Source organism: Pempheris klunzingeri, chromosome 5 (genome assembly GCF_042242105.1).
Source record: "Pempheris klunzingeri isolate RE-2024b chromosome 5, fPemKlu1.hap1, whole genome shotgun sequence".
NCBI lineage: Eukaryota > Metazoa > Chordata > Actinopteri > Acropomatiformes > Pempheridae > Pempheris > Pempheris klunzingeri.
Window position 1 is genome coordinate 17,136,741 of NC_092016.1, and position 24,009 is coordinate 17,160,749.

Consider the following 24,009-nt stretch of genomic DNA (forward strand, 5'->3'; position numbering starts at 1 on the left):
ATGAAAGCGTTACCAAAGACTTGACTTGACTTTTTCACGTACTAATTCTCTAAATGAAATTAAGTTGGAGGTGCAATATCAAATTTATTTAAACGACAGGCAGAGGTAAACCTTTTGTGCACTTCTTTTGTCTAAATTCAACTTTAGCTACATTCACAACAAGCTAGCTGAGGATGTCAACAAAAGGGGATTTTCTTGCTATCCACGTTTAAGGCACCAACCACTTTGTGTCTGTTTGCAGGCTGATCATGAGGGCTGAAATGGATAAAATTGTCACTCTGTCAGATGGAGAGAGTACCGCCGAACTTCAGAAGTACCTGTCCTCCCTTACAAATGACCAGGTAACGTTATTTTGTCAAATTAGCCCATTACATGTATAAATCTTGTAGTTTATAGGGGGGAAAAAAACTCCATCTCTATTGTCTCTGCTTTATAGCTCATCACTGTGATTACAAATGGGGCACTGAAGGGTAAGAAGATCGGTACCATGATTAAAGGCATTTTTAAGGGTAAGTCCACATTGTAAACAACATGTAAACATCTCCAATCAGAATCATTAAAACTTTAAATGGCCTGCACTGGTTTAAATGTCACACACATATGGTCACACATGATATGCTGTGTAGTGAAAGTAAAGTATGTGCTCTTTTGTGTAGGCTCACCACCCACTAACACTGAAGGGTCAAACCGCAGACTTCTTGTTTATCAGCACTGCATCCCTCTGTGTGAGTCCGGGGATCTTCAGACTGACGTGGCAGCTGATATCATTGGACTGCTGATGCTGGAGGTAAAGAAAAAAGACTGATCGTGATGATTTGCTTGTGTGTGTATTTTGACAAGAATTGAAATATCTTCAAATGTAGAACTGATACAAATCTAGTGACTAAAACAGCATTTGCGAGGCAGGTTGCATGAAATCCTTGGGGCTTTCTGATCATATATCACATACTTTCTTTTTAATCCAACCTTTTTTCCAGCATCCTGTTGTCAGTCAGTTTTAAAATTTTTTTAATTTGTAGACATGTCTTTACATGTTGTGCCCCCTCATCCCTTTCCTGTGTTCATATGTCCACTACCGCACAGATGCATCTGTCTCATTACCTTTTTGTCTCTTAAATGTTTTACATAGACTCATACACTGCCTGGACCCTGTCTCGCACAACTGGCATCTCTTTTTGTTGAAGCCATTAAGGTGGGAAAAATGGGGAGTGGGAAATCCCTGGAGCTATTTCCTACTGTGCTTACTGCCCTTTCAGCCTGTGAAGCTGTGTCTTATGGAAAAGGTGAGAGCAGATTAGCCCTGGTTACGTGAGCGTCAAAATCTGACTTAGTGGTGATTTCTATAAGGTGCACATGTTAAACGTTTATGAATCTCTGTTTCTTGTGGTTGCTTATTATTATGTCACAAATTTAGGTGAACTCAGTGGTGAGGAATATAAGAAACAGCTGATCAACAGCCTTTGCTCAAGCAGGTGAGGGCAAGTCAGATGATAAACCATATGTGCATATACAGTGTTTTACACAAGCATATATTATAAATGCTCTTCACTGGGATGATTTTTTGTATTTTCTTGTAGATGGGACCCACAATGTGTTATCCACCTGACGACCATGTTCAGGTGACACCTTTTGACCACAAGATCATCACTTTCTCAGACACTCATCAGTTTCCGACAGAATAATAAGAGTTTATTGCAGTACCTTTTATTTCTTTCACAGTGTTTGACAATGTTCTACCTATTTTTCTCTCGTGCTGCCTCTACAGGGCACTAGTCAACAGCTTTTATTGTGTCTGCCTCATTTTAGGGATGTGCCCCTGTCATCAGAGGAGCTGCGGTTTTTGGTGGAGAAAGTAGTGAGGATGTTCTGCAAACTGGATCTGCAGGAGATCCCACCAGTGGTTTATCAGCTGCTGCTTTTATCTGCAAAGGTGTGTGTGTGTGTGTGTGTGTGTGTGTGTATGTGTGTGTGTGTATAGCATAACAGCATGTTTATTTTCAGCAGCAGGTAATCATACCTTCCTCTTTCTTTTAATTATGCCTGCCATGCTCTTTGTCAATTAGGGTTGCAAGAAACAGGTCCTGGATGGAATCATCAATTATTTTAAGGAGCAAGACGTTTGCCAGGAAGAGGAGCAGAAACACGGAGAGTGAGTCACTCATACACTGCAAGTGGCATAAACTGTAATAACTCTAAATCTTACTGCCTACTTTCATTTACTGCTTGTTGTTTTTCATTGTTTTCTCCTCAGGAGCCTTGATCTGGAGATTCAGTCTATTCCACAGGACCAGTTAAGGCACGTGGAAGGCACTGCCATCCTTCACATAGTCTTTGCCATACGACTCGACCACGAACTTGGAAGAGAGTTTCTTAAAAGCTTCAAGGTTACATATAACAAATCTGTCTGATATTGAAGTTATTTTTTAATACATTTGTAGTGTAGAGTATGCCATAAATCTTGAATTGCATTTCTGCAGACATCTTATGGGGACATGTGCCCCTTCAGTGTCGCCTTGTTGCTCTCAGTGGCACGCATCCAGCGTTATGAGGAGCAGGTGAGTAACCTCTTCTATTTTCCCTAAACTCATTTGATATTATTTTAACCTTGATGTTCACAAATTTGTTCTCTTCCTTTCCATGGCTTGATTAGGTGTTTGACGTTTTGAAGGGGGCGATCACTAAGAGCTTCAAGGATGAGCAGCTGCAGCAGGGGTCAAAATTCCTGCAGGACCTCCTGCCTAGACACTGCAGTGTGGCTCACATGATACTGGACACAGTCAAGAACAGGTCAGAGAATCAAAACAATCAAGTCTAGGCATGTCCTGGTATGATCTTCTTGACCCAAATTATAACAATAAATTATATGATCAGCAATTATCAGTGCACAAAAAAAACAGATTTCAGAAACAGAAAATAAACCTGTGGCAATGTGATGACCATTAAGATTTCTTTATGAGATGTTTAAAGTGATGATGCACAATGCTATCATCTTAAATCATCAATCAATCATAAAAATACAACATTTGCTAGTTAATCTTCTTCACATAAATTCTATTCTTCCACTTGTGCAGTGTGTTTGGTTGGGATCATGTGACCCAGGGACTAGTGCAGCTGGGCTTCTTCCTCATGGATACATTTGGACCCAAACCTGGGCCATTTGGCAAGACCATAGACGGATCTGCTGCCATAGCCAGGACTCCCACTCAGCAGGCATGTAAGCTGGGCGGACAGGTGCTCTTGCAAGGCTTTAAGGTAACATTTAGTTTTTGTTAGCATCACAATGTAACTGACCACATGTTTGTATCGTATTTTCTCACTGGGCAATGTGTGTTTCTTCTGCAACAGATGCACGAGCCTATCAGAGGCGAGATACTAGAGCAGGTGTTGAATCGATTGGTCACAAAGACAGCGTCACCTGTCAATCATTACTTAGGTAATACAACCTTCAGATATTAGTCCCAGCTTTCAGATGCACACCAGTGTCTAATCAGTCTTGTTAGAAACTAGATTTTGATTTTCTTTTTGTTGTCGTTTGTGTATCATCAGACCTTTTCTCTGACATTGTTGTGTCTGCTCCCATGATCCTCCTGGAGTCATCCTCCAAGGTGACAGAGACATTTGACCACCTGTCGTACCTGCCCTTAGCCACTGTTCAGGGTTTACTAAAAGCTGTCCAGGTATATATACACACACACACACACACACACACACACACACACTGTAGAGGTTCCTCTTGTTTAATAATTTATCTCTGTTTAATCTCCAGCCACTGCTCAAAGTCAGTATGTCCCTAAAAGATTCTTTGATTCTAGTTCTCCGCAAAGCCATGTTTTCCAGGTATGTACTTAATTCTGATAAGGTTAATGAATCATCCTTTGGTTATTTGATAGCTTAACAGTGTTCAAAAATATTTTTCTCCCCCTAAATAACTCTTTGCTAGCCAACTGGACGGCAGGAAGTCTGCAGTGACTGGCTTCTTGTTGCTGCTGAAGAACTTCAAAGTGTTGGGCAGCTTGGCTTCGAGCCAGTGTAGCCAGGCAGTGTCCTCCAGCCAGGTACAGCTCCGGTTAGACTTCATGTGCTCTCCCAATAGAAGCATCTACAACAAGCATACTTGAAAACATCCGCAGCTGTGAAAATATGTGCAATTTTTAACATGGTTTGCTGTATAATAACTGTTGGGCTGATCAGATCCAAGTGGACGTTCATTCTCGTTACAACTCTGCTGCCAATGAAGCGTTTTGTCTGGAGATCCTCAGCAGCCTGCGTCGCTGCCTCGGTCAGCAGGCTGATGTGCGCCTCATGCTCTATGAGGTTAGAGGTTTCTTTTCTTTTCCATATTTGCGAGTTGATTTTAATTTTGCTGCATGCTGTTAGAATTACTAAGCATGACTGATTCTGATGAGCGTGGGAACAAGCTCTTCTACTCCACCCTTCTTGTCATATATCATTCAACTAAATTCTAAAATAAACCCTTGGGCATTTGTAGTATGATTCTCATTAATCTGTGCAGCAAATCACATTTAGGGTGTGGTAAGACATGTTGTGCACTAAGAAAGCATATTCTCGCCCCATTACAGGGTTTCTATGATGTCCTCCGCCGCAACTCTCAACTTGCAAGCTCCATTATGCAGACCCTCTTCTCACAGGTGTGTGTGTGTCTGTGTATTAAGAGCGTACTCTGTTGGGTGTAACAGCCTGATTGTGGTGTTATCTGCACAACAGAGACATAGAGAGCCGCATGTCATGTCTTTGCATCCTCAGCTGAAGCGGTACTACGAGCCTGAACAAGACCTCCTGCCCCCGGTGAAACTGGAACCATGCATCACTGCTCTCGGAGACCAAGTCTACCTCCAGGAGCCACTGGTATACCTGTCTGCACTGTGGCATTTATGTGACTGTTCCTGCTGCGTTAATGTTTGCTATAAATAGTGTTTGTTCCATTTCAGGCCCATCTGGTGAGCTGTACTGTACATTGCCTGCTGTGGCTACAAAACATGAGCCGATCAGCCAACCCCAACGCTGATGACAGCGATGACGATGACGAGGAGGAGGGTTACCAGTCTGAACTACAGACAATCCTAGAGAGCATGACAAGGCGCATGATCAAGTGTGAACTGGAGGACTTTGAACTGGTATACATTCAAGATGGGAGCATAGGCTGCAAAACAATTGTGAACTGAACTAATGTACATCGTATGGCTTTCAAAGGGTTGACTCAGTCTCAGTCACAATCAGCATCAGTAACATTTTATTGGTGTTAAAGCTGTAATATCAGTGGCACTAACCATTTCTTACTTTTTTAATTCTAATAGAAGAACTATACTATATATACTACCCTTGTTATGGCACTGGAAGCCTCATCTTAAGCCATTTACTGTCTGTGTGTTGATCAGGACAAGTCAGCTGAGTTCTCCATGGGATCAAGTGTGGGGGTAAAGAATAACATCTACGCTGTGCTGGTGATGGGAGTGTACGAGGTCCTTATGGAGTACAGCTTCATCAAAGCCAACTACAGGTAACAGTCACCTCTTTTTGTATGGTCGGGATGTTGTGTAGCATTAATGTTGTCCGAGCGGCGAATTTTATAATGTGCACTTGCGTCCATGTGTTGCAGTAAAAGCCGCTTTGAGGAGCTCATGGAGCTGTTCAGCCGCTACCACAAGCTGTCTGAGATCTTGAAGGAGAAAGCGGGGAAGGGTCGAGCGCTCTCACACAAGACTCCCCGCAGTTTACTCTCTCTGAGCTTCGTATCAACTCTCCTCACTGTGCTCTTCAGGTAAATGCCCTCTGTGGCTGTTCATTGGGGAATGCTCTCAGTTTAGTCTTTCTCTTACACTAATTTGTAGTCAGTACAAAAATAGACTTTGTATAGCATTTATCAAAATGACAGTTACAGGCATTTAAGCTAAAAGTTAGAAATACCATGTAAACTTTTTTCTTTTCTTTTTAAAGAGACAGTACTCAGAGCAGAGAGGAGGCTCTCTCAGTGCTTCGCTCAAGTGGAGAATTTGTCCGTTATGCAGTCAGTGTGTCTGTACAGAAGATCCAGCAGCTTGAGGAAACTGGACACACAGATGGCCCGGACGGACAGAACACAGACAGAACTTTCCGCTTCCTCTGTGACATGACAAGGTAGGAATCTCTTGGCCTAAATAACAGCATTTAGTTGGACTGTTCCTGGTTTTGTTCTCTGTGACATTGTTTCACCAATGGGAGATCCGTCTGTGTAATTGTCATTCCAGTGTGCTGATGTGGCGTTACACCAACATCCCCAGCGTCGTGGAGGACGCAGGGAAGAAGGAGAAGCGCTCCAGCCTGTCCCAGCTGTGTCTGGAAGGTCTGCTCAGGATCTTCACAACCTGCCAACAGCGCTATCCAGACAGGATGGCCCAGCTCCTCTCCACCATGGGTCAGACACACTCAGTTTTCAAACTGTCAGAGCAATGCAATTTTAGGTTTTTACATCTGAATGATATCCAGGAATTCACCATTCATTCGTGTTTCTTGGTGACATCTCAGAGGACAATGCTGAGCCAGACGATGGCAACGTCACAGAGATGAACTTCTTTTACATCCGACAGTTTCAGGTGCATCTATACAGAATGTTTAGTTTTGGTTATTCTCTATTAAAAAGTGAAATATAGCGTACAACATAATTCGTAATGTTTTAAATGTTGCAAGCGCCGTCTGAGCATCTGCCAATTCTCTTTGCTTGTCAACAGAGGGCGCTGTTCACACAGTTAAGTGGAGGTGAGGAGGAATTTAACACCAAAGAGGCTCAGCTGCTGGTCAGCATCTTGAGTGTGCTCTCACGCCAGCTAAAGCCCTCCTCCCAACAGGTAGGTGTACCCCTTAGTGCACTTTATAGCACAAATTCCCCCAGTGCTCGTTCCATTAACGCACATCTGCATCGACAGTTTGTTCAGATGATCACATGGACTGTGAAAATCTGCAAGGAGACCAGCTTTGGTGAGTGACGGCTTACTTTATCCTTGTATCCATGTTGGGTGCAGAAAGGTGAGTTCTTAGCTCTGTTTATTTGGCTCTTTTAGAGGATTCGGCTTTCTCCAAGGGCCTGCTCTCTCTTCTCTTCAACCTGCACGTTCTCTATCAGAGTCCTGTTAGCCTGCTGCTGGAACTCTGTCAAGACATCCACAGCCAACTGGGAGACATCGATCAGGTACTCACAATTACACTTTACACTCTACAAGCAAGATTTGCACTGTACCTTAAAACAATTGTGGGGCAGTAGATGGCATATCAGCAATTTATTCTATTCTATTTATTCTAGCAAATTGGGCTAAACCTATAATTACAGTTTCTGTTATTATAGAGCTCATTTTTTACATTCTACAATAATGTTAAATGCAGGTACCTTTTCTCCTGTCATCCCAAATTCTCATTGTATTAAAGGATTATTATTAGATATTGGTATTATAAGTGCTACATTTTACAATTTCTTTAAACATTTTTTCTAAAATCATCTACACGTGACGATTACTTGTCGAGTAACCCACACTCATTCATTTTGAGGTACTAATAATACATGTATGCCAGTTAATTGATAAAATAGCCTACATTAACCTAAATTCATCACCCTACTCATTGAAAGGAGACGTTTTCTCCTCTCTCTGTATGATCAGGATGTGGAGGTAGAACAACAGTCTCACTTTGCCATTGTCAACATGAAGACTGCAACCACAGCAGCGGTGAGTGTTTCTGTAACTTATTTGCCCTGACAACCATGTCTCGTAGTCGGTTTACACAGTGTTCTCATGATCTTCATTTTAATCTCTTGCCCCAGTTGCTGGTCCTGTCTCAGGTTGACAGAGTGCTTGATGAAGTGGACTGGCTGATTGCCAGAAAGAAAAACGTGACAGCCTCTGACAAATCGTGCTCTGGTAAGAAGTCTTTCACACTGATGCTCGGTTGGATTAATGGTGATTTGAGCAGGGGAAAAAGGGAAGAGATGGCTCTCTGTCAGGGAATAGTACTAAAACTTCTGTGATGTTACATTCCTGATGTGTAGGTGAAGCCACCCAGACCGCAGGCCAGCAGGATCCAATAGAGAAAGCAGTGACACTGCAGCTCGGGACTCTTTTGACAGCTTTAAATGAGCTGGTCCAGACGGCCCTGCTGCCTGGCACTTCTACCATTACACTGCTTAGAGAACTGAGTCGCACATACACCATCCTCACCACCCTCGTCAAATATGTACGTATTTGTCCACTCTTTGATCTCAGTATGAATGTAAAGGTTGTGAAGTTTGTTACAGTGTGTTACATTCATTTCTTTTCTCCATGTGTTTCAGTACATCCAGGTGTGTGCCGGCCAGCATGGTGTGCTGCCAGCACGCTTTGAGAAGCTGGTGAGTCTGATGTTTTGTTTCTCTGTTAGAGATGTACTTAAAGTACTTCTTCAGTCATGCTAATCTAGTGTTTTCTGTGCAGGTCAAACTGTCCGGCTCCCATTTAACACCACAGTGCTACTCTTTCATCACATACGCACAGGTACATCTCACGCCAGTTTTCAGAACGGGTCCCTTTTTTTTCTAGACAAAGGGTGACCTCTAATTGTAACTGTGCTGTTTGATTTTTTTTTTCGGTTATGGATTTGACACCAGCAGCATGAGCCCCAAGATGGTATGCTCAAAACAATGTTTTCTTTATTAGGGCGGAGAATGTGGTGGTGGAGGCACAGATGACAAGAAGAAAAAGAAGAGGACTGAAGTTAACGCTGCTGCCTCTGTAAGAACATGTATCTCGTATAATGTAAATTAATGATTAATGTAACAAATGTGTACAAATATACAACTCAAAAGTTCTGAGCCTCAAATAAACATTTTAAGTGGATCCATTCAGAATTTGTTAATGTAGATCTGTTGTTTTTTTCTCTTTGTAGACAAAACTTCTGCCTGAGACAAAGGTCATCCCTAACTTGATCTTCAGCATCGAGCAGTATGAGAAATACCTCATTGCACTCTCAAAGAAATCAAAGGTAAAACAGAACACAAAATTCTCCCTGAACACTACCAGTACTGTGTCAAGAGTTTGGGTCACCCATACACAGTATTTCACCAAAATCTGTGTGTATCTTTCTCCAGGTAAATCTAATGCAGTACATGAAGCTGAGCACTTCAAGAGATTTCCGCATCAACGCTGCCACTCTTGACGCAGCCCTGCAGGAGCAGGATGTCAGTCAGGAGGTACGTGCTGTCTCATACTGTGACTGCACTTTCTGTTCCAGCAGGCCTCTACTGGCTGAGCTCTCAGTGTCCGTTTCCTCTCTCTTTCAGACCACAGAGTCACAGGACGCAGAGGAGACGCAAGAACCCAAACAGAAGAAGAGAAAACAGTGAGCCAAGACTCCTCTGTTCTGAACAGCAGTAGCTCAGCCCACAAAGTGCTATCTTCCTTTGTTCAGAGAGCCTTTGGTGATGTCGATGATTTGGTAGATGTCCAAGGCCTCACCTGTGGAAAGTTTGCACACATTGTTCAACAATCTGGTTGTGTTGCTTTCGTTCACTTTATTCAAAATGTATGTATGACATGTATTTGTTAACACTGTAAATGTCAACTGTCGTGGTTCTCTTTGACTGACATTAAAACTGCAATTTTTAATTTGTATTGAGATAAGGCCATAGTCATAACTACATACAGTGGTGCTTAAGACGGCACCACTTTATCAGTCCTTGGCTACACTAAGGGAAGAGCTGGATCTCTGGTTTCCAATTCATATAAATGCATCCTAAAGAGATTTAAGATTTGTCAAGCACTGTCTTGTCTTAAGTGAATATTATTTTCTTTATTATTCTGTTTATTTACACTGTAGTACAATTGAATAATTACGTTATTATTATTATTTCAGTACTTTATTTTTTTTAATTCTCTTTCTGGCCAGGCCACACTGTAATGCAGTACAAATAAACCAAGAGGTCACTGGTAAAATGTAAAACTTGGAATTCTTGCCAAATTTTCTAGGTTAATTCATGAAAATGAATTGTGTACATTAATTGACAATTTATTCATTAACGTACATTATTATCAGTTTGATTTGTGCTCTGCATATAGTGTACCTCATTCTACATAAACATTAAAAGGCTGATGATGGTGTGCAGAACTCACCGGGTGATAGGCCGTATCTTTGTTGCAGACCTGTGGGGTTGGAGGGGGTCTCACAGTCCATGGTGACCTCCTTCCTCAGACACTGGTCAATGTCAACTGAACTGAAGAAAGCTACCGACTGTGGAAGGTCCTGCATGTGTAACGCGTGGGAGAACATACTCCTGCCAGAGACAGACGCACACAGTCAGAAAAGCTGCCAAGTTTATTTCCTGTTCCACAGTGGACATTTTGACAGAGAAGAATGAATGCGAAGCTGGGAGCAGACCTCGTGAGCAGGTTTGTGATCTGAAGTGCCAGCGCCGCTCGGTAACGGTCTTCGCTGCGGACCAGGTACCGCACCTCATCGTGGATGCTGATGCAGAAACGGCCATCAATGTCGTATTCCTCAAAGAGCCACTTCATGGCCACCAGCATCAGATGGAGGTAATCCACAGCAGAGCTCTGGACCACCCAGTTCACTCTGCTTGTGATAAACTGGCGAGACACGGCAACATCTTACTTTCATTAACTATAACAACAGACATTATATTGAGTAATGTTAAAGTAATTCATTCTTTAGGAAAAAACTGTCGCTAATGGAGAGAAAAGGCACACGAGGCTCTTGATGTGGACTGCTCGTGCTTGTTGAATATCAGCATCTTGATAACATTTATGTTAAGACTTGGTCTGTCCCACCAATCGGCGCTGCCTCACCTCATCCTTAACAGCCTTGGGCTCCAGCGCTCTGCTTATCCTGCAGCCTAGAACAGGAGTGGCTGGCTCAGCTGAATGAGCAATGCTCTCCAGCTTATTGAACATGTCTGACTCCGTCCCTCCGGCCCATACACGTTTGTCAACCAGATCCCACCTCTTCCGCCGAGTCGAACTGAGGGGTGTAAGGAACGCAGTGGAAGACAGGCAGGTGAAGGAACAGAGCGACTGCGAGGATGTAGGAGAATCTGTTGTGTCACTAACAAGCGGTTGTGGATGTTTGTGTGATGTTTTACTTGCTCCCTCACCACTGTGCGGCCAGTCTACTGATCCTCCGCAACTCCTGCAGGCAGACACTTCCATCTTCCTCCCTCTCCACCTCTATACCCAGCTCGCTGACCAGCCATTCGGCCCCCTCTGTCAGATGGTATCTGACAAAACATATAAACACAAACATTCAGCACTGGCTCAACTTAATCACCTGTGTATTAACAACAAACATCTGTACTTAAATACAACCTTTCAGCTTACTGACAGTACCTCCGTATGCCCTTTGTAATGGCGTACATCTTCCTGGCCTTCCTGGCAGCTTCTGTCTGACTGAGACGGTGGTTGAACTGCATTAGCAGCCTCTCAGCAAAAGGTTGTCCTGCACCATAAATGCGTCCATAGTTGAACACTTTGGCATGCTCTCGGCTGATGCCCACAGTGTCAGCAGTGCGGCTGTGCAGGTCAGTGCCCTGACTCTTCTTTCCCTGGAGGGTCATCCAGCCAAAAGCTGTACACCCTGAACCCAGCAGAGACACAAGATGAACACAGTTAAAGGATAACTCAGGTATTTTCAAAACGGGACCCTTCTTTTTTTTTTTTTTTTTACATATTTGGGGTTTGAAATTACTGGTATGTACATAAACTTTGGTCCAGTAGGTTGCGGAAGAGCTACCATGGTTGTAATGTAATTCTTTGGACAATTGTGTTAAATCAAAGTATGTCCAATAAAAGTGTGTTTTGCCACTAACAGGCTCAGATTGTTATTCAGAGTTTCTGACAACATTACAGAAAGGATCCCTAAAGAGATAGACCTGTGAGATAGATCCTTCCTGTTTAACCAGAAATGGCCATTAAATTATTCAGCTCAAAAGCAACCAGACTCCATTGACAAAAATAGTAATTTTATGCAGGAGTAGCTGGTCCACCTCTGTCTCTATCAGTTTGTGTTATTGTGTGACTTTGGTGTTTTAAAGGCTTAGTTCAAATCCAACAATGCTTGTGTAACACTCAATAACATGAACAAATTAAGTGATTGAGGCAGCAGTAGACCAGTCACACCTGTTGTGTGAGGTAAAATTACTATTTTTGACAATGGTCAGTCTGGTGGGTTTGTATAGCGTGATACATCTTAAATATTTGTCTCTACAGGGATCATTTCTGTAACGTTGTCAGACACTTGGATAGCACTGCACTTCGCCATTTCCAAAGGGACAAATCTCACCGTGCATGCCAGCAAATTGAGCCTCTCCGAGCATAGCAGCGATCCACAGCTCTTGAGAGTCAACATCTGCTCCCACCAGGTGATATCCAGGTGGTACCTGCACCATGGCCTTCAGCTCACTGCCTACACGATCCCTCTGTTGACATCAAAAACCGCCAATACAAACACAAATTATCTACACACAGATAAATTCAATTTTGTTTAATCTTGCGGCTGAGTCAGTAATCTCAGACTTTTGTCTTCGTCAGCTCCGCCACTTACCCGTGCGTTACTGGCAGTCAGCCACGTTGGCTCCACGGCCCTGCGCGTTACCGTTCCAGCGGTGATGACCTGAGGCAAAATGGCACCATACTGGCCCTCTATATTGAACTCTTTGTGTCTTTGGGAGACAGAGAAGTTGTTATACAGTATACAGAGCGATGACTTTTCCTCAATACATGGCTGATTAACAAATACAAAATAGGTATTGATAAACAACAAACCTGCTGACAGCGTGAGGAAGCTCTACCTTTCGCAGCCACAGCACCAACTGAGAGCTAAGCGGAGACACAGTAAAATTCTGTGTTATTTATTGACTGATTGTGATCATCAAAAAGACTGATGAACTTATACGTACCTTATACGTTTATGGGCATTCCTCCAGAACGACATCATTTTGTTGATCTCCAGGGCTCGTGTAGAGTTGGATCCATCCCGTCCGGCCCTGAGTGTACCATCCTCCATCTTGGACAGGAAGTCTTTGGAAAACGGACTGCCAACATTGTTGTGGTTACCATCCTGAAACACACATATTGAGTGAGACAATGAACCCAGTAGCAATGTGCCAAACACTAGTTATTCAGGACACTCAGTAAAATGTAAATTTTCACCTTATGGGGTAATTTGAAAAACCAGCATCCTGGGATATCTACATCGTCGTATGGGCCGTTTCCATGGTGATATTGGCAGTTACTCTCCTGTTGTCAATGCAGAATACAAAGCGTGCTAGACAACAAATCACAATACCTAGAATTCAGCTTCAGCACAACAAAACAAAAACACGCCGTCCGTTTCGCTCACCCCATTTTTCTTCGTCTCCCCACTCTTCATCACTCTGTCTCCATTTTCCTCTGTCAGACTTTCCAGGGGACTTAACTCCTCCACCTTGGGATGAGGTTAAAAAACACACCTCTGTCATCATACGCTATCTATCACTTCACAGCCTGTGGGCCTGATTAATGATGCAAGGAAGCACTGCTTACACACTGATACCACATCCACGCCATGTAGATTTCAGAGGACCTTTTTGTTTTTTTTACTACAAGCTAAAAAAAATTAGCTTCCAGTGAACCTGCAGCATGGAAAGTCATGCTGAATTAGCATCTAGCTGTTCCTGTCTCCACTAGTCTGTAACAGTGGATGTATAAACAATCACTGACATTTTTGTGATTATCTGATCTAAAGTTATGACATATGTCTCTTTTACATAATTTGTGGATATTTACAATGAGGTAATTTATATTATGAGCACATGCACCTTTGCCCACACTGTGCTGTCTGTCCACATGAGGTCATCTGAAGGGCCGCTGTCCAGAAACTCAGGCTGCTCTTTGCTGTTGTGCTCACGATGTTCTCTGTAAACACTCTCAATAGCACTGTGGGACAAAACGATGCTTTAATAAATGCACATTCTCTGCTCTGAAAATTAAAGACTAAAGGAGTAACAGCCCGTGTTTTAATGGTGCAGTCCCAGTGTATTAAGTACCTGTGTGGGCACACAGGCCCTGTGCTTTCCTCCTCAGATACCAGGTTATCCCTCCGTCCGGGTACCAGGTAGCCCCACCCATGTTTCTCTGTGTAATGCAGGGGGAAGCCATCCCACGTCAGACCCATGAGCTTAGGAGTCACTCTCATCTGTAGACTGATGAGGCTGGCTCCAGGTGACCAGCTGTCCTCCGCAGACATCTTCTCACACAGCTTACGATACCACCTGAAGGACAGAGTGAGGAAGCAGGAGGGCTGACTTACACTGTCAGTGGCAAACTGATAGATAAAGGTTGAATGTCTTGGGGGTGATCTTACCCAGGATGTCCAGGTAGATGTTGCCTTCTCTTTGGAAGCTGATCCACCGTTTCCTTCAGCTTCTCCACAGCCAGCCTGCTGGGGTTAGGGCCGTCTACCTCCTCTTCAGAGGGTGGACCGGGGTCTAAGATCACAACAACCTAACCCAGTCATCTCATCATTTAACAACTTTTTTACATTGCTGTATCTTAAACAGGGATGTTAATAATTAAATGAGGTCACTAATAGGCGGACCGCAGTCCGAATCCAGACACAGGTCGTCCTCTGGTTTAGTGGACCATCTCATGTGATGCTACTCCACCAATCAAATCTGTGCATTTCGAGACATTGCAGCTCAAGCCAATGAGTGAGATATACACACACACACCAGTCAGAGAAAGGAAAGCTGTTTTTGCCATTTTTCAGACTTGCGTGTTCATTCGTCTTCTTCTTCTTCGTCTCATATGTTCTGAGACTGGCTATTATAAGTGAAGCGCTACTACAAGACAAATCACAAATCTACTGAGCAAACATACCCACTCAAATCCAAACCGAGGGCACAGAAAATAAACGCTCTAAGAGCTTAGCATGATCGAGCCACCAGAATCCTGTATTTCATTCATTTTACTTGAAGTGAAAAAAACATTATTATTTATTATTAGAGTAATAATAAATGATATTATCACCTAATCTACACCTTTTAGAGAGGTGTAGATTCAACTGTGTGATGCTGTTGAACTGACTGGTAGGCTGAATTAAAAACAGAGACACCTCTCTGCATCATGCTATAATATAGTTTAATCTATGAAGACTATGGTGAAGACACAGTTGTGCCCGTGATGCTGCTGAGGAGGTCAGTGGGAGTGAAAAAGTAACGTAGTGTATCAAAAATCTACGGTATCTGACGCGCATCGGACAACGCCTGGCTGCTGCTGTTAAAACTAAACAGAACTGTCTTCAAACAAAGTCTTAATTATTTACATTTCTTAAATCAGAGCATTCAAAAGAATCCCTCAAAATCAGCAGGGAGAGGCACGTAGAAACAGCTGTTTACGGCTTGCAGCACTCTGTCTCTCTAAAAATATAAGTAACTAAATAAGTAAATAAGTAATAATAAATAGCAAATTTATTCAAACGTTGCGGGACAGGCAACCAGATGCTGTCAGGGTAACCATGGCAACTCCAGTGGCTCAGATACGCCTCGATCCTAAACTTTCCAGTGACATTACAGAACGACAGAAGGTCGTTGGCATAAATTAAGAGTACACCCACTTCTCCAGACACCACTACACCACTGATTATTAACATCCCTAATCTTAAAAAACGACAGATATGACTAGATTTTATAAACGCGGCCAGAGATCTGAGCTTATACCTTCCTCCCAGGCTGGAAGAGGAGGTGCAACTTGTGTTTCAGCTGCGTTTTTAAGGTGTTTCTTCTTGCTGGCTGCTACTTTCTTCAGCTTGAACTCCTGCACATCCCACTCGAGATCCCAAAGCCAGGGGTCTTCTTTGTACCTTAAGTTAAAAAAAAACAAACATAAAACATATATAATGTGTATGTTTTTACACAAAACATCTGAAAACATTTATGTTTGGAGTTATAAAACTATAGATTATGAATAAATCTATGATGCCCCCCCCCCGATTACACAAACAAGACCAAACTGAACGAAAGGTGCTCTTCTCACGCGTCATCCTGCAGCAGCTGACAAGCATCGTCCGCTAGAGTCATGAGCGACTTCTTCATCTCTCTCTCGAGCTCTTCGTAAGTGTCCTGAGAATCCTCAAGGTACCGCCCCCAGTTTTGATTGACAGGAAGGTAGCTCACCCCCATCTCCAGCATTCCTGCAAATGTCACTGGATGAGGACACCTTATAAAAGATGAGACAGATGAAGTCGTTTTGTGAACAAAGCAATATCATATTCTTGGCTAGGTAATGAATACATGTGAGAATTAACAGAAAATGTTAGCAAGTTGGGATTTACTGACCTCTCCATGAAGAGAGGTAGCTGTTCTGTGAAGACTTGATGCGTGGCTTGAACATCCATGGCACAATACTGCATTAACTCCTGTAGAGGTCAGCAAAACCAAAATGATGTGTTGGTGCTTCTTGACAAATGCAAGAGGACCTTGTAATGTGAATGAATATGGCCCGCGAGTCGTGTCACAGGATTTGTCATGAACTTCTGACCTGGAAGTTGTTCCTGACATCCATCATGCTGCCCTTCACAAAGGTCTCTCTGGCCTCTTTCTGCAGTGGCGGCCCTCCCACATACAGAGCATGGACGTCAGCCAGGTTATTAATGCTGCTAATATTCACCCAGTCCCAGGAGCCAGTCTGTACACAACAGCATCACACTTTTAGAGTTTTGCAGATGACAGAAGCAACACACCTCACCTAAGCAAAAGATCTTGACACGTTCAATAAAAGAAAAGCTGCAACATCACCACTAATAATGAAGTTATCGTTAAAATACAGTGAATAAAAGGACACAGACCTTGGGGCCGTCCTTTTTCTTTCCAGCTTTCTTAATGTGCTGCTTGACCTCCTGAAGACCCCTCTTTTTACCCAGCTTATTGGCCATCCACAGCGTGCGCTGCATCCCCGTCAGCCCAGAGATGGCCATGTGAAGGCTCATGGTGTCCAAGAAGCGTGTCTTGGAACCCTTAAGGAAACAAAACATAACTTTCATGTCATACGCAGGCAGGTTCATGCTACTTGGCACATTAACTAAAGGATCATAAAGCCATATAATTAAGATGCAAACACACTACACTTTGAACACCTACCTTTAGTAAGTATTGCTCCTTAATGTAAGATCTGTCGAAACTGACATTATGGCCCACTACAAGCCGGTTCTTCCACTGACCCCCTGGTGAGCGCACAGAGTTTGTAGGTGTTTCTAGTGGGATGAGGTCAGCTATGGTCAACTGGTTTGACCAGGAGTACCGCTCTTCAATCAGACGCTTGCTGCACCAGGAGTACCTTGCAAATGAGAAATATACACATTGGAAAAATTTTAATCGAACTGTTTTCCCATTTCCATCTCATTTTAATGTTTAAACACACACTCTTATTCCTCACCAGTTAGTGGGAGACAAAGCGACAGCCAGTGTGGGACACTTTCCCTCCATCATGCACACCTCCACGTCAAACACCAGCGCCGACTCCTCTGGGAAATCAACCTTCTGACTCTCCCCATTGGGCCCATAGCGTGTCCAGCCTACCTCCCAGTTCCATTCCTGTGGCATGGGAGGGAGCTTAGCCAGGTACAGCTTGGTGGCAGCTTCAAGGTAGGGAAGACTCTGTATCTTGGCCAAGATGCGAAAGTGCTCATCGATATTTTTGCCACGCATCTGAGGAAGCTTCAGGTCCACGTCGGGCAGCAGTGAAGTGTCCTTCCCCCACAGCTGGTGTTTCTGCAGGTGCCTCGTGCTGCGCTCCACGTCGTCCTCGCTGTACTCTGGTTCCAGCCCTCGAAAGATCTGCTTGTGGAGGTTCTTTGACAGCATCTGGATGTTGAGGGGGTTCAGGCGGGTTTCTGTGGACTCCCCGCCTTGGAAGGAGCGAGGCTGTGTGGAGTAAAGGCAGTGTAGACGCCTCCATCGTAGAGGGATGAGATTCCTCTGCAGAGGACAGCGCAGCACGCGCAGCATCATGAGGACTTCACACCAGAGCTGGAAGACAGCGGTACAGCATCATTACCAAGAACAGCTGAGACCCACTTTGTTCCTCCTGTTATATGATGAGAGATCACACACTTACAGATCAGTCGTGTTTGGTTTTATCTTGTGATGTTTGAGGTTGCTGGTGTAACATTGCTACATTGCTTACAGTTTCCTGAGTCTTAAGGGTTCTTTAAATTACATCTAAGTGATTTTATGTGAGTACAATTGCACATCTTTAAGTAAAATTTCACGTCTGTGTAAAATCAAATCAAAAAGTTTAAAATCTTATTGTTTTTTTCTTCAAATGCATCATCACCTGTCCTCCCACCCACTGACACAATTTAGCAACATCAGTGTTTCATTCAGGTAACTTTATTCAAACAGCAGTGGCTGCTGCACTAAATGTTATCTAGCTAGCTAGTTAGATAATCTACTCTATAGCTAGGGAAGTAAAATCCTCAGCTTATTTGGTTAAACTGATACACAACCACCCTGCTGTCTCATGTTTACTAACATCAGACCCGTGTTCACCGCTGCTGCTAATTTGCGAGCAACCAAACACAAAGATAACTTTTTAATCCTGCGCTCGTTAAATCTGCTAACTACACTGACGCTGAAAGCAAAAAAAACATAAGCCACATCGTCCGACCAGTGCTCTCATGTGTAAGGTTGTCATCTAAAACATGTTTAACATCGCTCCACAGTGGGTGGAGAGGTTACCTTAGCGTGCCGTCCCTCGGGCTTGTAACCAAAGTAAGTTAAAGTGTTAGCGACCCCCAGCGGCCCGGATGACTGCATCGTTTTAAAAAAACATACAAACAAATGGCTGACTGAGCGCCACGTTGGATCAAATACAGTTTGTACAGTGCGCAAAACTTGGGTTGTCCACAACTCCTGCGACATAAATATCTGAACCTCCAACATAATAAGCTTCATGTTTGATGTGAAGATGACACCAGGTCCCTTTGCACACATTACCGTGGGCCGCGTGGCCTAATGGATAAGGCGTCTGACTTCGGATCAGAAGATTGCAGGTTCGAGTCCTGCCGCGGTCGATTCTTTTAGGTTTTACTTCCATCTGTAGTCCCTGCATTTTCCTCCTTCTGGAATAAATAACTAGTTTAGTGCCTGAACAGTATTAAACGTCACCATATATCCGTAGTTAATTTAATCGAGGGAAGTGTCTTTGCCTTGAAATGACGTTCATCCTATTTCCCTGATGTGGACGCAGTGACCGAGCAGCCAGTGTCGGTGCCGGTCCCTTTTCACTGCAACACCTGCTACAATCCAGCTCTACAATACAGCACCGCTTTCCTCAAATGGTACATCGCTTTGCTTTCCTCATCCACGATCAGGACACAACTGGGTATTTTCTGTCTGCCTCTGATTGTATTGTGTCGTGTTAGCTGTGATGATTTTTTTTTTTTTGTGGATGCTTCTTGTCAGACGATGGCGGATGACACGGAGGATGTTGAGCTGGACTTTGCTGGTGACGAGCAGGAGAGTGCGCGGAGAGGCGCAGTCATAAGGTGCACTGCAGGAGATGTTTATTGGCGTATATACACTCATTTGTCTCACACAGTCTTTTGCTTTGATTAATATACAAACAATGTGCATATCATCCAGTTAGGAGATTGTTTCCAAGTAATGAGGCTGATGTTATTTAAATCACATGAAACGTCTTAAACAACTTAATTGGACAAATTATGATCTCTCTTACATATTGTTTTTCACTTATATGAAACATGTTTTTATGTTTGCATCATCAGAGGAAGTCTCTATGTCTTAACCCTTGTCCTCAGCGTTTGTTAACCTCTTCATCACTTCTAATCCTGTGCATTTGATGACAGACACCCCCTTGCCTCCTTTTTCCACCTGTTCTTCCGGGTGGTTGCCACTGTCACCTATTTGCTCTGTGACTGGATCAGCGAGAACTTTGCATCATGCTTTGTCCTGATCATCACTCTGCTCTCTTTTGACTTCTGGTCCGTCAAGGTGAGAGGTCAATAGGTCAGCCGCTAATTCCCCCCATCGCTCCATACGTCTCCTTTTCTCCGTTTGAGCCCTTTTTTCTCTCACTTCACCGGTGCTGATTTCTCACATGTGTCCTGTGTTTCAGAACGTGACGGGCAGGCTGCTGGTGGGGCTGCGCTGGTGGAATCAGATCGACGAGGACGGGAGGAGCCTCTGGGTGTTTGAGGCCAAAAAGGTAAGACACTGTCATTATTGTGACAGAGAGCTGCACTTACAGGGGTGCTGCTATCTGAATGTGTGTGTGTGTGTGTGTGTGTGTGTGTGCAGACCTCACGGGATAGTAACACCGGGACGGAGGCAGAGGCAAGGATATTTTGGCTGGGTCTCATCATCTGTCCTCTAATATGGACGTTCTTCTTCTTCACCTCCCTCTTCGCCCTGAAGATTAAGTGGCTGGTGAGACACAGGGCTCTTGTGTGCATGCTCTGCATATGCAGTAGAAGTACATTACATAACATCCTTCTTAAATGCGTCTGTCTGCCTTCCCCAGTCACTTGTGGTGGCAAGTATTTCCCTCCAAGTGGCTAATCTCTATGGTTACCTACGCTGCAAGGCAGCGGGAGAGGATGGCCGGCCTCCAGACACCCGCTCCTTCACGGGACAACACCTCCTGCAGCGTGTGAGTGACTGACTGCAGCATTTACCATGCAGTTGTCCTGTTGATATTAAAAAAAATGCACATATAAGTTCACTAATAACGTCTCCTCTTCCAGCCGGACATCATCTTCGGAATACTATGAAGATTACCTCCTGTTACTGTGCGGCCACTCTGCTGTGTGTGTGTGTGTGTGTGTGTGTGTGTGTGTGTGAGCGAGGGAGGGAGGGAGGCAGATGAGAGCTGCCTCATCTCCAGTTTCCACAAACTGCATCGACTTGAATGGCTTTGTGCCTCGTGCATGCCTTATGCTGCCGACTGTTCACTTCACATGTTGCCCCATGGATCCGGCTGTCAATAAAACATAAGTGCATTTTGCAATTTTTCCCTTTCAGTGTATTATATCATTGTTGCTGGTTGAACACCACATAAACAGCTCGTATACGAGCCAGATTTCTAAATGTTCTTTGTCTTGAGCTCTGTGGCAAACCTGTTTAATGAATCGGCTCCATGTACTTGATTCACAATAGCAAACACAGGGTTAAGTCTGATGCAAGGACCCCTGAACTACTATTAGTCCATGCTAAAAACTCTCCCTTCACTGAAGAAAGAAAAGGCCCCGTCCAAACCCAGACTACTTTTTGGGGGTTAGAAAATCATTTGATGTAAAATTTTCTTTCACGAGCAGTTGAATTTGCCAAATATTAATTTGTGTAGCAATGTTACAATCGAACTCTGATGTATTTTTCATTCCTCTGTAATTCTAAACATAATCAGAGGGGGAAAAACTGGCTTTTTTTAAAATTTATTTTTAGCAAGTGCAACTTTAATACTTCCAGAAATGTATTTCTGCTTAGCGGTTAAACTATTTATTCTAAGACTAAATGTTCATTAAGGTAGTGCTGCAGCAAAATCTACCTACCAAAAAGCTTTGCGACCATAGAGTCTATAAGTCAGTGATTAAATCACCATGCACTGACAACTCTGTGCGACCAAATGACATTAAATATTCAGTGAGTGTGTGTGTGTATATATATTATATATATATATATATATATATATATATATATATATATATATATTTATTTATATATTCATTATATCACTCTGGTGTCTCACATTCTGCCATTATTTGGTGTAAGTGTGGATAAAAGACACAAAGGGGATCATCCTGATGACCACAGTAAAGGCGCTCATTAAACAGTTTCTTGGGACCAACGCGGATTTGGAGGGAACTGTTCATACCGGTCTTGGCTGTGTCCCCCCCTCATCCCACCCCCCTGAGCTCTGAAACCATAACCTGCCACACAATCAAAGATGTTTTATTTGTCAAGAGTGCTCACACCTGCGAATAGCCTGTGAACAGCGCAGGGCGGGAAATCACATGCCCATTTCTCTAAACTTTATATAGGCTACTGGCTGTTTGAAGGATAAATAAATTATTCACATTTTGGCTGCCTGCGGTCACCAGTGTTGCTTTATGCTGGGTTGAGTTACATTAGCAGTGCAATTTTTTTTATTGCTGTGCAAAATGTTGAAATTGTTATATTGTCATAATAGGACAGTGGAGCAGCAGCAGGATTATTCGTTTGCTCGCGTAAATTAGGACACGTGAAGTTTGGGGAAAATGTCATCAGAGCACAATATCCACAGTGACACGTGGAGGAGCCACGGACGATTATAAAGGGGAGCTTCTTTCAGCCTTCTGCTGGAAATAAGAGCTCACAATCTGGCCTGATAAAAAGAAATGATACACATACCATAATATATAGGCTATAAGATCATGCAATATCACCAAACTCTCTCTTTACTGATGAAGATAATGTGAAATGATCAAAAGCCCCAAAAGTGGCTACTAAATGGACATTAAGCGGACGTTATTTTGTCAATCGTTGCTACCAAGGTGAAGGAGGAACTTCCCCTCTAGTTTTTTAAGCCAATTTGAATGGGAAATGAAAATTAAATCTTCAAAGTGCCCATAAAAAAATGAAAGTATGAAGATTTACAATTTCACGATCAAAAGCTCCAGGAAAGTTACTAAATGGACCTTGAAGTTGTTCTTTTTACTTTTTTGTGCATTACTCTGTCACATCCATATTAATAATAGTAATAGTGTTAGTATACTAACACTATTACTATTATTAATATCACATCATATAATATCACATAATCACATAATATAACATCACAACTAACACTATAGTGTCACTATAGTGAGGACATCCACCTAAACCTGTGAGGAGTGAGACCTCCTCTTGTGGTGGGACGGTCTTTGGTGCCGGCGGGCTCTCTGATTGGTCAACACGCCGCCGTGGTTCTGGCATGACGTCAGTGCGGGAGCGGGTAGAGGAAGCGCGCAGAGCGGAGCGGAGCCAGAGGCTGGAGGAGCGGCGACGGAGCCAGACTCACCTGGGAGCGGCGGCTCTCACCCTCTACATGGGCCCAACGGAAACGCAGAAAAAAAAATCACCCGGAAAATCCATTGCGACGTAAAGTTGAGGACGTTTCTCTCCGCTTTGCTTCAGAAACAGGTGAGAAACGCGCCTGGAAATGCTCTGGATACACACGTATTTTTGTTCTCATGCCATGTCCATGTGTATCATGCAGAGAATTTAGGGGCGCAGAAGATGCTTGGTTAGTTTGGCTTTTACTTTATTTCTTTTTCTTTTAGCTAACGTTATTAAACCACCAGAAACGCCCTTGCGTTTCATTTAAAATGAGGGCAAAGCCAGCAGCTCTGGTCCCTAAACACCTCATATATATATATATAAATATAAATATATATATAAATATATAAAAACCTTGTTATTTAAAGTGCCAGAATATTAGGCCCACATCCCTCTCCTCTGCTTATTATCATTATGCCCACTAACTATTTGGTGTCTGTAATAGCTTATGCGGATAATCACTGTGATGTGAAATAGTCTAGTTTGAGAAGAAGTGGGCCAATGGTAACTCTCATTAAAAGTGGAGGAGTCTGTGACCTAAAGAGGCACTAAAGAGCCACCAGTTAAATTAAAGCTTAAATCACATTTGGCAGATTTCGGAGACAATCAGCTGTTGTGATGTGGGAGCTCGTCTGAATTTGCTGCATCAAAGAACCGCCTCCTCACCCTAAAGCTGCCTCAGGTTCACGGTCACGGCCATACCTCCCACTGTGGCCTCCCTGACGCTCCGGGATCAGCCAGACAGACAGGATGGCCTCCTCAGTCTAACTTAGATGCGTGTGCTTTAAGTACTGAGGCATAAATCTGTATGATTTTCTTTTTTTTACAGCAACGTGTCAGTGGTTTATTCCACTTTAAAACACCACCAGTCATTCACTGTGAGTGTTTATGCTGCTTGCAGGTCAGCTTTA

General features: G+C 43.3%; 3 protein-coding genes and 1 non-coding gene across 4 annotated transcripts; 3 read left to right on the forward strand and 1 right to left on the reverse strand.

Moving 5' to 3' along the window:
• The first annotated feature begins 248 nt into the window (after positions 1–248).
• fanci (FA complementation group I) lies at positions 249–9,435 on the forward strand. Its single transcript, XM_070830375.1, has 37 exons — positions 249–341; positions 437–509; positions 657–787; positions 1,130–1,283; positions 1,415–1,472; positions 1,578–1,619; positions 1,807–1,930; positions 2,064–2,149; positions 2,252–2,384; positions 2,478–2,555; positions 2,651–2,787; positions 3,072–3,252; positions 3,346–3,433; positions 3,547–3,677; positions 3,767–3,837; positions 3,941–4,055; positions 4,192–4,314; positions 4,581–4,649; positions 4,765–4,866; positions 4,950–5,135; positions 5,397–5,518; positions 5,618–5,779; positions 5,956–6,135; positions 6,246–6,412; positions 6,523–6,590; positions 6,726–6,842; positions 6,921–6,972; positions 7,056–7,183; positions 7,647–7,712; positions 7,808–7,904; positions 8,033–8,217; positions 8,315–8,371; positions 8,454–8,513; positions 8,676–8,750; positions 8,905–9,000; positions 9,107–9,208; positions 9,299–9,435. Exons 1-37 carry the CDS (start codon positions 249–251, stop codon positions 9,359–9,361), a joined length of 3,972 nt encoding a protein of 1,323 aa, XP_070686476.1. The 3' UTR covers positions 9,362–9,435.
• Positions 9,352–18,027, reverse strand: polg (polymerase (DNA directed), gamma). Its single transcript, XM_070830376.1, has 22 exons — positions 17,439–18,027; positions 17,144–17,339; positions 16,852–17,019; positions 16,545–16,691; positions 16,343–16,422; positions 16,041–16,223; positions 15,725–15,867; positions 14,371–14,494; positions 14,054–14,278; positions 13,826–13,943; positions 13,369–13,452; positions 13,179–13,265; positions 12,926–13,086; positions 12,792–12,845; positions 12,571–12,688; positions 12,310–12,445; positions 11,358–11,604; positions 11,126–11,248; positions 10,821–10,992; positions 10,393–10,601; positions 10,128–10,288; positions 9,352–9,473 (listed from the first exon to the last, which is right to left on the reverse strand). Exons 1-22 carry the CDS (start codon positions 18,011–18,013, stop codon positions 9,409–9,411), a joined length of 3,576 nt encoding a protein of 1,191 aa, XP_070686477.1. The 5' UTR covers positions 18,014–18,027; the 3' UTR covers positions 9,352–9,408.
• Positions 18,028–19,004: 977 nt separating this feature from the next.
• On the forward strand, positions 19,005–19,077 carry trnar-ucg (transfer RNA arginine (anticodon UCG)). Its single transcript has one exon. It is a non-coding gene; the product is annotated as a tRNA-Arg (tRNA).
• A 257-nt stretch (positions 19,078–19,334) lies between these two features.
• On the forward strand, positions 19,335–20,821 carry LOC139201765 (Golgi apparatus membrane protein TVP23 homolog A-like). Its single transcript, XM_070831174.1, has 7 exons — positions 19,335–19,388; positions 19,469–19,551; positions 19,873–20,017; positions 20,142–20,231; positions 20,324–20,452; positions 20,547–20,675; positions 20,770–20,821. The coding sequence occupies exons 2-7, from the start codon at positions 19,472–19,474 to the stop codon at positions 20,794–20,796; spliced, it is 600 nt and encodes a 199-aa protein (XP_070687275.1). The 5' UTR covers positions 19,335–19,388; positions 19,469–19,471; the 3' UTR covers positions 20,797–20,821.
• The last annotated feature ends 3,188 nt before the right edge of the window (positions 20,822–24,009 follow it).

Coding starts and splice junctions, on each gene's coding strand:
- fanci (XM_070830375.1), top strand. CDS start 249: ATGAGGGCTGAAATGGATAAAATTGTCACTCTGTCAGATGGAGAGAGT. Junction 4,056..4,191: donor AGGCAGTGTCCTCCAGCCAG/GTACAGCTCCGG, acceptor TGGGCTGATCAG/ATCCAAGTGGACGTTCATTC. Junction 5,519..5,617: donor TTCATCAAAGCCAACTACAG/GTAACAGTCACC, acceptor CATGTGTTGCAG/TAAAAGCCGCTTTGAGGAGC.
- polg (XM_070830376.1), bottom strand. CDS start 18,013: ATGATGCTGCGCGTGCTGCGCTGTCCTCTGCAGAGGAATCTCATCCCT. Junction 14,495..15,724: donor TCTTCCAGCCTGGGAGGAAG/GTATAAGCTCAG, acceptor TTGTGATCTTAG/ACCCCGGTCCACCCTCTGAA. Junction 10,289..10,392: donor ATCACAAACCTGCTCACGAG/GTCTGCTCCCAG, acceptor TGTCTCTGGCAG/GAGTATGTTCTCCCACGCGT.
- LOC139201765 (XM_070831174.1), top strand. CDS start 19,472: ATGGCGGATGACACGGAGGATGTTGAGCTGGACTTTGCTGGTGACGAG. Junction 19,552..19,872: donor CGGAGAGGCGCAGTCATAAG/GTGCACTGCAGG, acceptor ATTTGATGACAG/ACACCCCCTTGCCTCCTTTT. Junction 20,232..20,323: donor GGGTGTTTGAGGCCAAAAAG/GTAAGACACTGT, acceptor GTGTGTGTGCAG/ACCTCACGGGATAGTAACAC.